Source organism: Trachypithecus francoisi, unplaced genomic scaffold, assembly GCF_009764315.1.
Source record: "Trachypithecus francoisi isolate TF-2019V2 unplaced genomic scaffold, Tfra_2.0 Lachesis_group9, whole genome shotgun sequence".
Classification (NCBI taxonomy): domain Eukaryota; kingdom Metazoa; phylum Chordata; class Mammalia; order Primates; family Cercopithecidae; genus Trachypithecus; species Trachypithecus francoisi.
The window spans coordinates 49,908,546-49,924,920 of NW_022681474.1; the positions used below are offsets into that span (position 1 = coordinate 49,908,546).

A 16,375-nucleotide genomic window follows, 5' to 3' on the forward strand; every position below is an offset into this window, starting at 1 on the left:
TGTGTAAATGTTATTTTTCTTCACTTTTTCTTCCATTTTGCTCCTGAATAAACATTATGCCAATAAAGTGGAAATAAAAATAAGCTACACAAAAATTGCCAACAATCTGGCTGACATAATAAATCCAAATTATTTTCATCAGAAATGTCTTCTTGATTTTAATGTAATCAAACAACAAAACAATTCAGTTCAAAATGTAAAAACTTAAGTCATAAAACCCAAAGCAATAATATTCAATGGAACAAGCAGAATGGAATCAGCCCACATTTATAGCCAGCACTAAGGTGAAGCGTATCAGACCTGGGTACAAAGCAAATTACAGGGTAGAGAAAATCTGGAAAAAAAAAAAATCAAATTTAAGAGAAGTCAATATCCTCCCACTTCCTCTAATAAGAAGTTTGAAAATAATCAAGGTTAGCATGATGGCATGGATATTGGTTTGATTCCAGAGCTTACTCTACCAAATTATAAAAATTGTAAAAGAAAGTAATTGCAGAATTCATAACAAGATTTGCTTGGCAATGCTCAAAACCCAAAGCAGAATAATTTAATAAGGGAGGCACAGTGGGGGTTTTCCTTGATCTTTGGACTATATTATCCCAAACCAGTCATCACCAAACAGAATTAAACGGCAAGGAGTTATAAAGGGGCCAACTTAGTCAATTGTGTGGCAATGGGCTCCAGTAAGACTGACTCTGCCACCCAGGCCCAGGGCAGAGGACCCCCTGCCCTTCCCTGCCCCTTCCTTGCCCTTACTGCAAGTGGACCCCAGCAATTTTGCTGCTCATTCATGTTTAAGAAAGATGCATATGAATGCATTTCTTCCCACTCTCATTTCTTACTCATTGAACATTTACTTTGATTTTTGAAAGGGTAGGAGACTTTGAGTAAGCGCTTTATCCCTATGCCCACCTCTGTCCTCGGCCAGCCCTTAGGACAGACAAATAAATAAGAGGCAGGCCTCACTGTAGAAAAGCCTCAAGTCTAGCAGGGCTGTGACAGAGCAGGGCACTGAGGGTTGGATGGCATCTGGTGAGGCTGCACTCTGGGATGAACTGTGTGGTAAGGGGAAAGGGAAAGCCCAGGGAAGGCTCAGGAGACATTAATGCTTCTGTTACTGCCTGAGGGATAACCAGGAACCAGCCTGGCAAGCAGAGAAGGAGACTGGTGCTCCAAGCAGTTTGTGGGAGCTGAAGCTTCATTCTGATCACGAGTTTCTTCCATTTCTGTGGAGTGTCACAGGGTAACGACAAGGGTGCTGGAGTGAGAAGAGTTCAATACTGACTCAAGCTTGATTGTCAGCAAGTCCCTTGCCCTCTTGGAACTTCAGTTTCCTAATTAATGAACTGGTTGTGCTGAAGCACAGTTGACCTGATGCACAGGTGAAACTTAACCTCACACCTGGTCCAGACCAGGTTTCTCTCATGGTAGCTGTTGTGATTAAATTAATCTCCTGATTGTCCAAACATTGACATAAGGCCCCAACGGAGGAAAGGGAGACCCAGGGTAAAATAAGAAAGGATACAAAAATATTTTACTTTTGAAATAATATACTGTCCCAAGTCCATTGTTGTCTTCTCTTCTAACTCAGTTTTAGGAGGAAAAGTGTCACGTCAACTTTTACATATTAACTGAGTTCAGCACTAGTAAATAAGTTGATGAACAAATGAATGAATAAATGGATAAAATACAAAATACTTCACAGAGTAAATCACTGCAGAAATCTATATTTAAGGAAGAAATTTACATGTCCATCACTTCTGATTATTGAACAACCATAGACCTCTAAACATGATCTTATTCAATTTCCCCAATTAGCCACAATTTATAATGGCAACGCCCAGGAAAAAAAAAATTAAAGAAAATGATTGCTGTTCCACTCTAGTCCCCAGAATTATAAATCAAAATAAAGCAAAAATACATGCATACACAAATAACTATGTACAAATATAAACAGAAAGATAAACAAAAAATCACAATGAAAGATATGAGAAAGTAGAAAAATACTAATTTATTTTTAAAATCTTAAGATAAATCACAAGGATTTGATGAAAAAAATCCACTGACAAATAAATATTCTTTAGATCCCAAAACTAATAATGTAATTCATTCGAAGCTCTGCTTTTGGGAATATTCAATAATATTTCATCAAGGGCTTTAAATGTTTATATCCTTTTTGGCATCATAATTCTACTTTTGAGAATTAGACCTACAGAAATAAATGTAGTAACTGAAAAACATTAGGCATAAAGATGTTCATTACAATGTTATTTATAACTGTAAACAACTGGAAATGACCCAAATGGCAATCGAGAAGGGAATGTTTAAATAAAATTTTTACATCCATTTACATCTATTTGATAAAATACTAATTAGTCACTAAATAATTTTTATAAAGTTTTCCCACATTGTCAGAAAAATGCAGGATAAAATATTATTATAGCATTATAATTATATGCCATGTTTGTAGAAATTCTAAAAAGGCTAGACAGAAATACACAAGAGGATTCCTGGAACTGCATTTAGGTGGTGAAAAAAAGAAATCTCTTAAACTTTTCTTAATGGGGACTTATTACATGTAAATCATAAATGTATAACCTAAAGATTTCCTCTCAAAACTGCTTATTATTTTAAAAGTTGATATGGATTGGGGGATATTTGAGTGGATCTGCCGTTGGGTGGACTGCAGAGTCAAAGCATGTGAAAAAGGCTTAGGCACATTTTAATTGGCTACGGTCTACAGAATTCAGGAAGCTGAAGCCCAAGATCATGGGAGGGATACTGAAGACAGTAACTGTGAAGCAGTGAAAAGACCACTGCTCTCATTCTCCTACAAGGAAGCTACACATTTAGTAGAAATAAACTACTACTAAAGCTACACATTTAGTAGAAATAAATGTGGGTTTTGTTCACATGGAGTTCAACTGTTTTTTCCTGCCTCTCTAATTTCCCTTATCTTCCTGTACCTTTTATTTCTTGCTTGCCAGTTTGCTCTCACATTCTCACACTTTTAACTTCAAATCAGAAAAGGAGTTGAGGCTTAGAGATGATAAAATATGTGTTCCTAACATGACTATCTTGGAAAGCTTCTTCTAACTTCACTAAGTATCCCCGCTCTGGACATCCATATTCTTTCCCACATTAAATCAATTGCAGCCGTTTGCTGTCCTCTAGAACTTGATTCCTTAACAAAAAGATTAAGTCTGAGACTTCATATTTTGAATTAGGTGATAATGAATATACAACATATAAAAATCCACAGGGTGGGGTTAAAACAGTGTTTAGAGGGAAGTTCATAGCTCTGATACTTATATTAGGAAAGAAAACAAGTGTAAAAGTAATGATGTAGGTTTTAACGTTAAGAAGCTAGAAGAGGTAAGATAAAATTATAACCAAAGTAAAATAGAAGAAAATATTTTATGCGCAAAAAAGTTGAAATCAATAAAATACAAAAACAACAGTGAAAATCATTGAAGACGGAAATTGGTATTTTTGAACAGAAAACCATGCTTATAGATTAGAAGATTCAGTATTATAAAAATGTAAGTCTTCCCTGAAATGATCCTTATATTAAATGTAATAACGATCAAAATCTCAACAGGCATTTTTGAAGAAATTGACAAAATGATTCTAAAATTCAAGTGGAAATGTAAAGAATCTGAAATTGCCCAATCTTGTAAAAGAAGAATAAAGTTGAAGGACTTACAATACCTGATTTAAGGAATTATTTTAAAACTTCAATAATCAAGATATTTTTGTATTGGCATAAGAGTAGTTATATGGATCAATGGAACAGAATAGAGTCCAGAAATAGACCAACACATACATGGCCAGTTGACTGTCAATCAAGGCATGTAGTCAATTGATTAAATGCAAATTATCTTAATAATGGTAATAGGTTAATAGAATAAAATGAATAGGCAAGTTACAGACTAAGAATTATATTTGTAGTACTTATATTTGATCAAGGACTTCTATCCAGAATATATAAATTAATGGATATAAATCAGCAATGAGAAGATGGAAAACCAAATAAATATTAACAAAAAAAGCACACATTTTATGAAAGAAGATATATGGATGGCCAATAAGCACATGAAAACATGCTCAGCATCACTAGTCCCCAAAGAGAAGCAAATTAAAATAATAATCAGATTTATGTTCATACCCACTAAATTGGCTGCAACCAAAAATACTGGCAACACTAATGCAGGATAGGACATTCAGCAACTGGGACTTACAAGTATGTAAGGATTATATTACCAGAGGTGATGTAAAGTAGCATAAGCACATAGGAGGTAGTTAGTTTCATAATGACCTAGGAATTTCACCCTTTCAAATTTAGCAAAGAAAAATGGAGACATATCTCAACAAAGTACTTGTATAGTATTGTTCATATTGTCATATTTATGGTAGCCCTGAATTGGCAACAACTACAATGTATGTTAATTGGAGAATAAATAAGCAAATCAAGGTTTATTCATACAATAGAATATCATTCACACACACACACAAAAGGAGTACTGATATGCACAACTCCATGGGTAAATCTCATAGACGTTTTGTTGGGTGAAAGAAGGAAACACAAATACATATATTCTGTATAATTCCATTTATATGAACTATAAGAGCAGGTAAATTTAATGTGTGGTGCTAGAAATCTGTAAGTGGTTTTCTCTGGGGATGAGGAGAAGTGTCTAGAAAGTGACAAAAGAAAATTTTTGCAGGTGATGGAAACAGGTATCTTGTTTTGGGTGATTATTACAGAATTGCATAAATTGTCTAAACTCATAAAATAGATACTATATGTGTATTTTAATTGCACCTCATAAAAGACTAAGTGCTATTGCCTTTTTTAAAAAATCTTTTTCGTGGCTGGGTGCGGTGGCTCATGTCTGTAATCCCAGCACTTTGGGAGGCTGAGGCAGGCGGATCACCTGAGGTCAGGAGTTTGAGACCAGCCTGGCCAAAATGGAGAAACCTCTTCTCTACTGAAAATACAAAAATCAGCTGGGCATGGTGGCACATGCCCATAATCCTTGCTACTCAGGAGGCTGAGGAAGGAGAATCGCTTGAACCTGGGGAGATGGAGGTTGCGAGCTGATATTGTACCATTGCACTCCAGCCTGGGCAACAAGAGCAAAACTCCATCGCAGAAAATAAACAAACAAACAAACAAATAAATACCCTTTTCTAACATATAGCAGTTGCTAAGATAGTTTGCTGACACCTGCTGAATGTATACCTTGTGCTACAATCCACACTGGATGCTTTAGACCCTATACATTGGTACACTTGCAACTAATCTGGACAGACCTTCCTCAAGTATCACAGATAGTACAGCAAGGTAAATATACTTGTTCAAAGCCACAGACTAGGTTGAACATAAAATTTAAACACACATTTTCTAACTCCTAAAAGGAAGATGCTACTCAGACTACATTTCTTGAATGGATAAGTTCATAAATGAATGAATAAAGAGAAGATACCATCCAAGTTGCAAAATAGATATAGGGTCTTTTGAGCAGGTACAAAAGATATAGACATGAATGATTCACCAATGTGAGTGTCTGAGAGGGAAAGAGGCTTACAAAATCCCCAATCCACACTCACTTGGAAGCAGTGAAATAACAGAATTTCTTGGATCATGGCTACAAGGGCTCTTGCTGTTGTAGAGAGCAGTATTTTTGCTTTGCACCACACAGGTAGCTATCTAGTCTACATCCACTTCCGTCATCTTGGTCAAATTCTCTTGATCTTTGAATCTAGCATCCCAAAAGTGCAAAGAAGTGCCCACCCATATAAGCCTCGCCCTACTCCTCAGTAGGAATTTCCAGCATGCCATGGAACCAGGAGCTGCCACATATGAGGTCACCTTTCTTACCTTGCCCTTTCCAAATGGAGGGTTATCTGGGTGTCAAAGTTCCTGATCCTACTGTGGAAGACTGCCATCCTTCTAGGAATCAGCTTCTCTGCCACAGATGTAGTCCCTGACACTAAGCAGAGATTGTGTGCAAGGAGTGCAACCCTGTTACAGAGCAGAAAGGAAGAGGAAGGGAGCAAATGTTGGTGCTAAGAGGTGATGCCCACATGCAATCTAGTGCAAGGACAAGCATTAGATCAGGGGTGGAAATAAGATTTGTGGGCCAATTTTCTTCCTGCATTTGCATTCACACTTTGTGACTTCAGCTATATTTACTGAGAGGAAAACACCACCTTTTGTTACCACCAAATGCTGACCTAAAAAACTCCTTCCCTCTGAAAAATACTATCTCCAGCCACAGGGTCTGAAACAAGCTACTCGTCTATTTATTCAAAGGACTCAATGAGCTGTGAAGACTGACATTTAAACTATTAGTGCTATATTCTATTTGACAGTGTTATTAAATATTCGGTTTGATTTATGGAAAGGCTTAATCAATTGGTGGTCCAGGTCAGCCCTGGCACTGAGCAGAAATTGGGTTATGCTGGATGTTGCTTGATGAAGTTGATCAAGTTAAAGAAAAAAAAATCCCATCAGCAATATTAAAATCTGACTTCACGTGATGAAGTTATTATCATATAAATTTGAACCATTTGCCAGCTCAATTCTGCATCTCCAAGTTTCTGTAATGGATATTTTAATAGTTTGAAAATCAAAAGATAAAGTCACAGACTTCAATAACCTTTGCCATGACACATGGAAGGAGCAGTATGGCTGCCAAACATGGGAGTTGGGCATATATCTTCCTACTTTGGTGTCAGAGAGGGAAGGAAATAAAAGCACAAGCAAAGTGTACACAAGGGGGTGGAAACACAATGAGGTGTAGAAAAGACGAGATTACCACCCCATGGGAAGAGGCATGAGTAGAATGAGGTTTTGGTGACCATGCCACTAATTATTCACATCTGTGTGAACCTTAGGCAAATCACTTAGTTTCTCTGAGGCTCAGGTCCAGTTTCTACATCTTGGAGATAATAATCAAGTAGTCGGTTTCAGATGAAAGTATGAATGTATGTAAATGATCTGGCCCAGTGCCTGGGATGTAGAGATTGCTCAATAGATTTCAGAAGGAGACCAGGCCAGACCAGCAGTAAAGCTGGGTCTCAGTGCAGTGAGGGAGAAGTTTCTAGGCCATCAGAGACAGACCTAGAGGACAAAAAGGGGCAGAGCCCAAATGCTACAAGATGGTACAGAGCTGGATGATGCACTACTAGAGGCACCTATGAGCTGTTAAATGGTGCAGAGCTGCAGCAGGAGCTTCTTAGTAGAGATGCCTGTGCACTATTCCATCATATAGAGTTAGAGGATATGCTACCTATTAATGGTAACTGTGTGCTATGAGATGATGCACAGCTAGAGGCAATGTCCCTGGGTTGCCCCTGTCTAGACCAGGAGTCCTCAAACTTTTTCTATAAAGGAACAGATAATAGATATTTTAGGCTTTGTGGGCCATATATCTTTATCATAACTATTCAACTCTGCTGAAATAGCAGGAAAGGAGCCATAAATAACTTGTAAATAAATGAGTTGGGCTGTTTTCCAATAAACCTTTATAAAACAAGCTGTAGGTCAGATTTGAGCTTTCCTTAGGCCTGATAGGTGCATGTGGCTGACAGAAATGGAAGCAGCCTCTCTCTTCTCTCTTTGTGACACATCTTTCAGGACCAGGAAAATCTTATCCCCTACAGAAGGTTATCAAGAGACAAGCCTGACAGGAACCCTGGAGATATTTCTCTTGTCCCTTCCACCATGAAATCTAAAGAGGGTAACCTGCTAACTGATGACAGGAACCTTGTCTCCAATTTATCTGCCTCTGCTCAGTCAGACAGCGAACAGATGACTCATTCAGGGACAATCCTGTATTCATTGAGACTTACTGGGTGCCAGGCAGGTTTGTTGTGAAAATGGTGTGTTGTAGTCTCTTCATAAATAAAAATTCCCTCCTGTCCCAAATTCTTTCATATTTGCCTCATCAAAGTCTGACAAGATCTCACTTGTCCTTATCTTACTGGCCACTGGCATGGTAAATCCTTTATTTGCATCTTTTGCTACTGATTTTTTCACATTGTTGTATTCATGAATAAGACTCTATCTCCAGAGGGTTAGTGATTTCCTAAGTGCCGCCAATAGACAAGGAGTAGCTAGAACAATAAGGAAGTGTTTCTCTAATGACTCATCTCCAGGTTTATTACCCTCCAGAGGCTCAATGGTGTGTGTTGGCACGAAGGAGTGGGTCCCAGAGGTGAGCCAACCATGACATAACCCTTCTCCAGTTCTGATATCATAGACAAGTGATCACTGTAAACAATTCCCCATCTAAATTGGTTTCATGTCATTAAAAGCCTTAGCACTGCCAAGGAGAAAATAACAGCAGCTCTCCAGGGTCACCCTCCATACCAACTTCCCTGACTTTTGCAGTAATTAGACATTGCTCTGCTACCAAACACTTCCTGAAAATGGAGCTGAGTCACCAAAGAGCAACTGAAAATCAGAAGTGTGATTGTCTGTCAATTGCTAAAGAAGCTTCCAGAAGAAGCCCCTTGGTGGGCAACTCCTCACCTTTGCCAGGCTTCCCACATTGCATGGCAGCAGACTCTGTTTGGGATTTGGAGAGGCTGTTCCTCCCTGAATACTAGGCCCATAATTCCCTACTTGTTGGATTTGTCCTGCAGTTTCTGGATTCAAGTTGTCATCCTCACTTAGGGCACAGCCATCTCCAGACTGGTCTGCTCTGGGCTCAGGGATTCACAAGCTTACTGAAGCCATAGTCTGGGGGCAGGGGGCAGAGGGGCCACTCCGTAGAAGTAGGGAAGAGGACAAATTTCAGACAAGCATTTAAGTCCAGTAGTCATCCAAACAGGCACATGAAGAAGGAGGATTTGAGAGTAAATCTGAGCTTTTCTTACAGTAAAAAAAAAAGCAGCACACTTCATTGTCTGACAATACTATAAACTCACTTTTATGACACTAGTTATAAAACCCCTAACATTTGTCTAGTGCTGGCAGTTGGTTTCTTTTTCTTAGAGATCCAAATGCAAGAGAGAGATTTGTGATCTCAAAGCCAGCTTGGGGTTCATAAAATGAAGGTATCATGAAAACAATCCATCCTATGTACTAAAAAAGATTAAATTCTATACCATGAAGTGATAGGCATTGATAAAAAATCCTTTGTTTGCATCCTTTGCTACTGATTTTTTAACATTGTTGTATTCGTGAGTAAGACTCTAAATATCACCAGAGGGTGAGTGGTTTCCTAAGTGCCACCAATGGACAAGGGGTAGCTAGAATAATGATGATGTGTTTCTCTAATGACTCATCTCCAGATTTATCACCATCCAGAGGGCTCGATGGTGTTTGTTGGCCTTTCTGAGGCATAAGCAGGCACATGTCACCTGCAAAGAGGGAAGGGGTGGGTACTTGTGAGGAGTCCAGCATTGCCTTGCTTGCTGTGGACTTGCATTTGGAAGAGTAGGGAGGTGAGCAGAATGAGATCAATGAAAACTTTTGCTTCAGGATACCTGTACATTTCTCCTGGAATGGCTGTCTTTTTGAATTAACTCATTAACTAATTTTGTAAAATCTCCTGCTAATCTAAACCTAACACCGTTGGTTTAGCAACCAACACCTGCCTTACCAACAATGTCCTTCTCTCTTCCCTGCTGCTTTGGCTCTCCCACCTGTAGCAACCACTGTGGTGAATCTTGTATTTTATCGTTGCTTTGGATGTGCATGTGTATATTTTATACATTTTTAAGAGGGCATAATATTCTGTGTTACCTTCTATTAGTTGATCTGTATGAAATTGTCTTTAATGGTTTATTTTACTCAATATCATCCTGCTAAGATTCATCCATTTCATTGTAGCCAACATCTTTCTTTATATTGTTAATGTCATTTGGATGGTTTCCAGGGTTTTGGTTCTACAGGAAGTGCTACCGTGGCCTTTCTTGTCTCCAAAAGTGTATGTGGACATTTATTTTGGGTCGATACATTGGAGTGTAATTGCTGGGCCATACGGTATGTAAGTGTTCCATTTTACAAGAGAATGCTAAGCTCTTCTCCAAAGCGATTGTACTGAGCACACCCCCACCAGCAATTAACCAACTGTTACTCCACGTCTTCTTCACCACCTCTCATTTTGTGCCAAACTAATTGGTGTAAAATGATATAATCTTTATGGTCTTGATTTGCATTTCACAGATCACTAATAATTTTGAACATCTCTTCATTTGATTATTGGCCATTTGTGTTGCCTCTTCTGTGTCAGGCCTGTGCAAGCCTCTTGCTATTTTCCTATTAAGTTGTTTGAGCTTTTCTTATTGATATGTTCTTGATAGTAATCTTGCATTGGTTATATGTATTGTAAATATCCCCTCCCAGTATGTGACTTGCCTTTTTATTTTATTTAAAGTGACTTGTAATGAACAGAACTTTAACAAAGTCAAAAGTAGCTATCTTTTTATTTTTCTAAGCAGTGCTTTTTTTTTAGCATTATGCAATGAATCTTCATAAGACCCTGTGAGGATGACAGTACTGGCTCTCTCTGAGAGTCAAAGAAAGCCAGGAAAAGGAACTCGAAGGCCATTTGGCCCAGGCCTCACATGCACAAAAGGCCTTAAATCAACATTGTGTTCATTATCTTCAAATGAGGTCACCTATAGCCACAAAGATTCACTGTCAGGGATGAAAGAAGACCCTGCAGCTTAAGGCTAGAGCACCATCCTTTGCAGTGAAGTGAGAACTATGAGGTTTTAATAAATCTTGTAAGCATGAGAATAGCACAGTTACACCGCATTCTATTATTATTGTCAAAGTATCACTTTGTTAAATCTAAACATTCAAAATTTATCATGATAGGTATTGTCAGATCATTTAAATCTCTAAGGAGACCCCCAAATGAAAAGTTGCCCAGGTCTTTCTCAACTCCAAGAGTTCCCAGACAGGGAGAATGGTGTGCTCCATTTCACAATGTTGGTAACTTACAAAACTGGAATTCACACCTAAATGTGTCAAGCTCCAGAGCCTAGACACATTCTGCTGTTCAATGTGGCTAAATGGCAAGGAAAAGTCATCCTGAGCATGGAAGCATACAAGTCATCCTATGCACAACCGTCTTCCCAGTGGGCCTCACTCCACATGGTACCACAGCTAGGTGCCCCAGCCTGTCACGGGATAGAGGCTGCACTCTGTCTGATGCCCATGTGCTTCCAAAGCAAAGGGGGACTCAGGCCTCTCTCCCTTGACCCCTCTGGGGCACATCAGGGAGGGGCTGGCAGATTGCTGAGGACCATGAAGGGCAGGGTAGTGGGCCTTAGTGGCCCCACAGCTTGCCCCAGGCTGTCCTGACATCCACCGCTCTCTGCAGGAAGGCCAAGATGTCACTGGAGTGGCTGGGGGGCAGCACAGGGATGAGTGTACGTGTTGGTTGGGGGGTAAGGTGTGAGTGCGCCTGTGAGGGTATACATGAGGAGACTCCACAGAGGTGGCAGGATGGGTCTGGGAGGGAAGGGATAGGAGGAGACACTGAGGCAGTTGGTCTGCTCAGAGAGGCAGCAGTGCTGACCAGGTGGCTGTACATATCTCTGGTCCTATTCTCTAATGACCTCAGGACAGTAGCCGTCACATGTGGGGGTCACTGGACAGGAGGACCCCACCACCAGCAGCAAAATCATAACACCTGCCTTCATCCCACCACATTCTTCTTCATTGACCTCCAAGGGCTCTACAGCTGCACATGAGTGGATAAATGCCAATTCCCCAGATTGGAACCCAAGGAGTCATGAGTCAGAACCATCCAATCCTCAGCTGTATAAGAGGATAATAATGCTGAATTCGAGTCATTGTGGGAAATTGACTGAAACAAATGAGCAACATCTAACAGTGCTGAAGAACATCATGGGCTTTCTCCTTCCTTCTTCCCTCTGGCACTGGTATCTTCCCACCTGTCCTCCCAAGGCTTTGCCTGGTAAGACTCTGTCCCAGGCTCTCTGCCCTTATCCCCATCTCTTTGAGGCACACCTCTTCTCACAGTAGGGCCCCAGAGATGAGCCCAGCCCACCTGGCTGACCCTTTCCCTGTGTGCAGACTTCCCCAACCAGACCCCCAGGCTAACCACAGTGGGCCACCCTCTCCCCAACACCCTCCCTTCACTCCTGCACCTCTTCCTTGGTACTCTGCTTCTGCTTTTGCCAAGTGTTCTCACCTGGGGTGGACAGGTCTCTCGGTGCCACCCTCCTATGAGCCCATGAGGAGGGTGGGCCAAAGGTCAGGCTTAATCTGCCTGCTCCTCCCCAGCCAGCACCACTCTGCAAACTTGGAGGTCTCTAAGGAGCAGCTGCTCTACTTCTGCTGCCCAGAAGGGGCATCCACCTAAAGAATGTGTGTGATGGGCCGGGCGCGGTGGTTCAAGCCTGTAATCCCAGCACTTTGGGAGGCCGAGACGGGCGGATCATATCCACAAGGTCAGGAGATCGAGACCATCCTGGCTAACACCGTGAAACCCCGTCTCTACTAAAAAATACAAAAAACTAGCCGGGCGAGGTGGTGGGCGCCTGTAGTCCCAGCTACTCTGGAGGCTGAGGCAGGAGAATGGCGTAAACCTGGGAGGCGGAGCTTGCAGTGAGCTGAGATCCAGCCACTGCACTCCAGCCTGGGCGACAGAGCGAGGCTCTGTCTCAAAAAAAAAAAAAAAAAAGAATGTGTGTGATGGATTGCCCTGCAGGTAACAGGGCTGCTCAGAGTCAGATGCCTCTGAAGGTATCTCTCACCTGGGGGATGACCACCCCGTGGCCCTGTCACAGTGCACGTGCCCAAGCGCCAGCTCCCCGCCTACCTTCCTGATGCCTTCTGAAGGACTGGATACACAGTTGTCAGCCCCTCCGTTCTTGCTGATGGTCCGCCAGAGTTCAGCAAACGTGCTGTCCTGCTCCAGGGGGTTGGTGCCCTTGGCTCGGAAGTATTCATATACAGCAGAATCCCGGACGGTGCCATAAGACATCTCCACTTGTTTGGACAAGTCCTGGAAAGTCCTGAAATGCAGAAAGACAGTGAGGCATGAGTACATGCTGTGCACTGCACACTGCAAGGTTACAAATGGGCTGCAAGGCTCTTCTGAAGTCCAAGCCCAGCATGGCCCACTATCCACATTCTTCATTCCCAATCCCCCAAAGTTTGAGTCCCTCAGCCCAGAGAGGGCCTCATTCAATTACAGGTATGTTTTCTCAGTGTAGATTAATTCAATAAGATGACTGGGCGCCTAAAACCAGGTTCTTTACTGAACTGGAGGGATAAAAGGATGAATAAGACATGATTCTTGCCTTTAAGGAGCTTATAGTTCAGCTATAGAAGCAGACATATAGACAGAGAATCATAGTATCAAAGAGTCAGGGCAACATGGGAGGCTGTTTGCTGCAGATCTCCAACTCAGATGCCTGCAGAGGCTGCACAGGAAAAAGGCCTATGTTGGCAATATGGACCGTAACGATGGCTGGCCTGTGACACTCAGAGACAGCATGGGGAAGAAACGCACTCAGAGACCAACTGACTCAGGGTAAATTAAGAGGCATCCCCTCCAAAGCTTGCAGCTGTGCTAGGGGTCTAGCCAATTATTGACTTCAAATGCTCCCCTCCCCATGACCTCCCTGACCAATTTGGTTTTTGAAAAAATAAAGTAAATTGGATTTTTATATCTCTCCTGATTTTCAAATGTTGACAATTATTTAAAAGATAATGAAAAAAACAAAGAACTTCTGAAGGCCTTGGGTTTGCTTTCCTTACAGGAGTGGCAGGTGGCTCCAGCCAGGTGCACATCAGAGGCGGGATTTCATGAAACAACAGCCATCGGCAGCCCAAGAGCAGACTTCTGAGCTAGGGGCAGAGGAGGAGATTCCTCTGGGGAAGGACGAATAGGCACAGCAGGAAGGACCAGTCGCTATGAAGATTTCACTTGCTTCAGAAGAGCGTACTTGGCTCAGCATGTTGAGAAAATGTCATGTACCAAACAGAATTGCAAAATAAAAAAAAGCCCAGTGGGGAGCTAGCCTCTCTCTCCAGGTTCCAGCCTGATCACTCTTTACTTATTTCTCTTCTAGAAATCTGTCTCTCCTCTTTATCAGCCCACATCATCATCCCTCCCTCTCTCTGAGTCACCGTTTCCACAGGAAGAGCCAGTCTTCTCAACTGGGTCTACACAACCCTGCATCTTCTGGTCTCATTTCTGGCTGTTCTCCCCACCTGCACACAGCACCGTAGCCAACCTTGAAATAAGAAATCCCACACACTTCCCATCCGTGGCACCAGGCCACACTGCTCCCTCTGCCTGGAATCCCTTTATCTTCCTCCTCTAACAACACTTCTACAAGCCCGTTGAAAATCCAGCAGCCAATAGCTGCCTCTTTCCTTGGGGAGCTGTCCCCATCCCAGCCTCCCTGTGCCCTCTCCACACCTTGTGGGCTTCTGTGGCAGCACGAGCTCACCGGGACTTCAGAGGGCCACATGCCAGAGCAGAGACAAGCAAGGGCTCTGGAGTCCAATTACCTACCTTGCCTGTCTGCCCTCCACAACCAACACTGTGGCCCAGAAAAGTTAGTTAACTTATCTGTGCCTCAGTTTCCAAATCTTTTAATAATGGAGATAGAAGCAGAGCCTGTGGCAGAGGATTGCTATGAGGATTAAATGGGATTTGTGTTCAGCTCTCAAAGCAGTCCCTGACTACCGTGATTATTCAGGTCCCCAGTGGACTATACGAATTGAGGACTGGAGCTGAAGGAGCCCCTTTTTTGCATCCATGGCCCTGGACCAATGCTGACAGCAGCCTCCCCAGCCAGCACACAGAAGGCCCAGCTGTGGATGCTTCCCCTTGCTTCAGAGACACATGCCACAGCACTCCTTAGATCCCTGCTATGTGGCCCAGAAACAGAGCTCAGTATTCGTTTCAATACATTACAGATGAAAGGAAACATAAAATAACAAATTCGATGAAGAAATCTTTCTAATTATTGTTCATTATTTATATCTAATTGAAGCAAGATGTTCCCTTGCCTGAAGGGCCCCAAAGGTTGCAACTCTGCCGTAATCTGCCTGTAATGAAAGGAGGGGGATCTTTTTTTGCCCACATTTTAAAAAATTTTTCTCACGGTAATACAAACAAACACAAGGCTTTGATGAATGAGAAACATCAGGATGAATTACATAGTTGAGTCTAAATACTGAGCTGCTCTGAATTGCTGCAGTTTTCACGAGTGTGGAACGAATGGGTAACTGCCAGGGATCTCCAAACTGTTTCATCCCCACATTTGAAATGGAGATTTTCTCTCTCCTCTTGGTATTATTCATGAAGGTGCCCATGTCCAGAGGCTCAGAAAACGTCTCTGGATAAGAAGCAGGCAGCCCAAATGTTTATGGCTTCATGTTCATTTCTGTTCCAGTAGACCTCACTGTTCCAACCCCAAAATGGCACCCCCATCTTCTTTGAATCTTACTGCTCAGACCCACGGTCATAGCCTCCATTCATCCATCACCTCTAACAGCCACAAATTTGTGCAGAGGAATCTCTCCCATCTCAGACATGCACTCGATCTTTCAACAAAGGTTTCCAGGCTCACTAATGCCCAACACAGGGGGCACTATCATCTTATTCCAGGGTGAATAAACTTATGGAAGGCTACCTGGGATGTTAAACAGAGGGACCCAACAGTTCATCCACGAAAGCCATCATCTCCCTGAGGAAGTCACCCTCTTGTCACAGCACAGAGTTTTGGAGGGGACACACAGGGAGGAATAAAGGAGAATGGGGACAGCCAGACATCCAGACTGCCAAGCCAATAGTGGCAGTCAGCGGAAGACAGATGCTGAAGTCAGATAGGACGCCCATTCAAGCAAGTGAGGGAGGCTTCACCTGGAGAAGGCTGTGCTAGCAGTACACTCAATTTAGAACTTTTCTGAAGTCAGTCTCTTTAGCAACAACTGCTACAAAGTGTCCAGGTACCTCTACCACAGAGAGATGAAGAAGACATGCCCATCGCAGGTGTGGTCTCTATTAACCTCACATGCACAATGCAACTCGCTGATGTCATTCAACCAGTTATTTCACCAACAGTTCCTGAATGTCTACTAGGTAAGGCACAGTGCACACCAAGCAAGGAATACATGGCAGGCATCATCAAGGGGTGAGTGGTCAGAGAAGTAAAGCAACAGTAACCAAACAATATGAGAGACATTAAAATACAGGTCTGTATGGGGGACCCCAGAAGCACAGAAAAGTAGCTAACCCATAGGTAGGAGCTACAGAAATGCTTCCTAGAAGTGGGAACATTAAGCTGAGTCAGAGAGAACGGGTAGAGGCAGTCAGATGGAGAACCAAAGGGTAGAATATTCCTAGAAGAGAAGGTATTA

General features: G+C 42.2%; 1 protein-coding gene across 2 annotated transcripts in view; it reads right to left on the minus strand.

Annotated features, from left to right (window-relative positions):
• GRID1 (glutamate ionotropic receptor delta type subunit 1) overlaps positions 1-16,375 on the minus strand; it is a 791,790-nt gene that overhangs the window by 33,154 nt on the left and 742,261 nt on the right. For both annotated transcript variants that reach the window (XM_033208974.1, XM_033208975.1), the window contains exon 13: positions 12,816-13,011. In XM_033208974.1, coding sequence (XP_033064865.1) covers positions 12,816-13,011 — 196 coding nt within the window. The remainder of the gene's footprint in view (positions 1-12,815; positions 13,012-16,375) is intronic.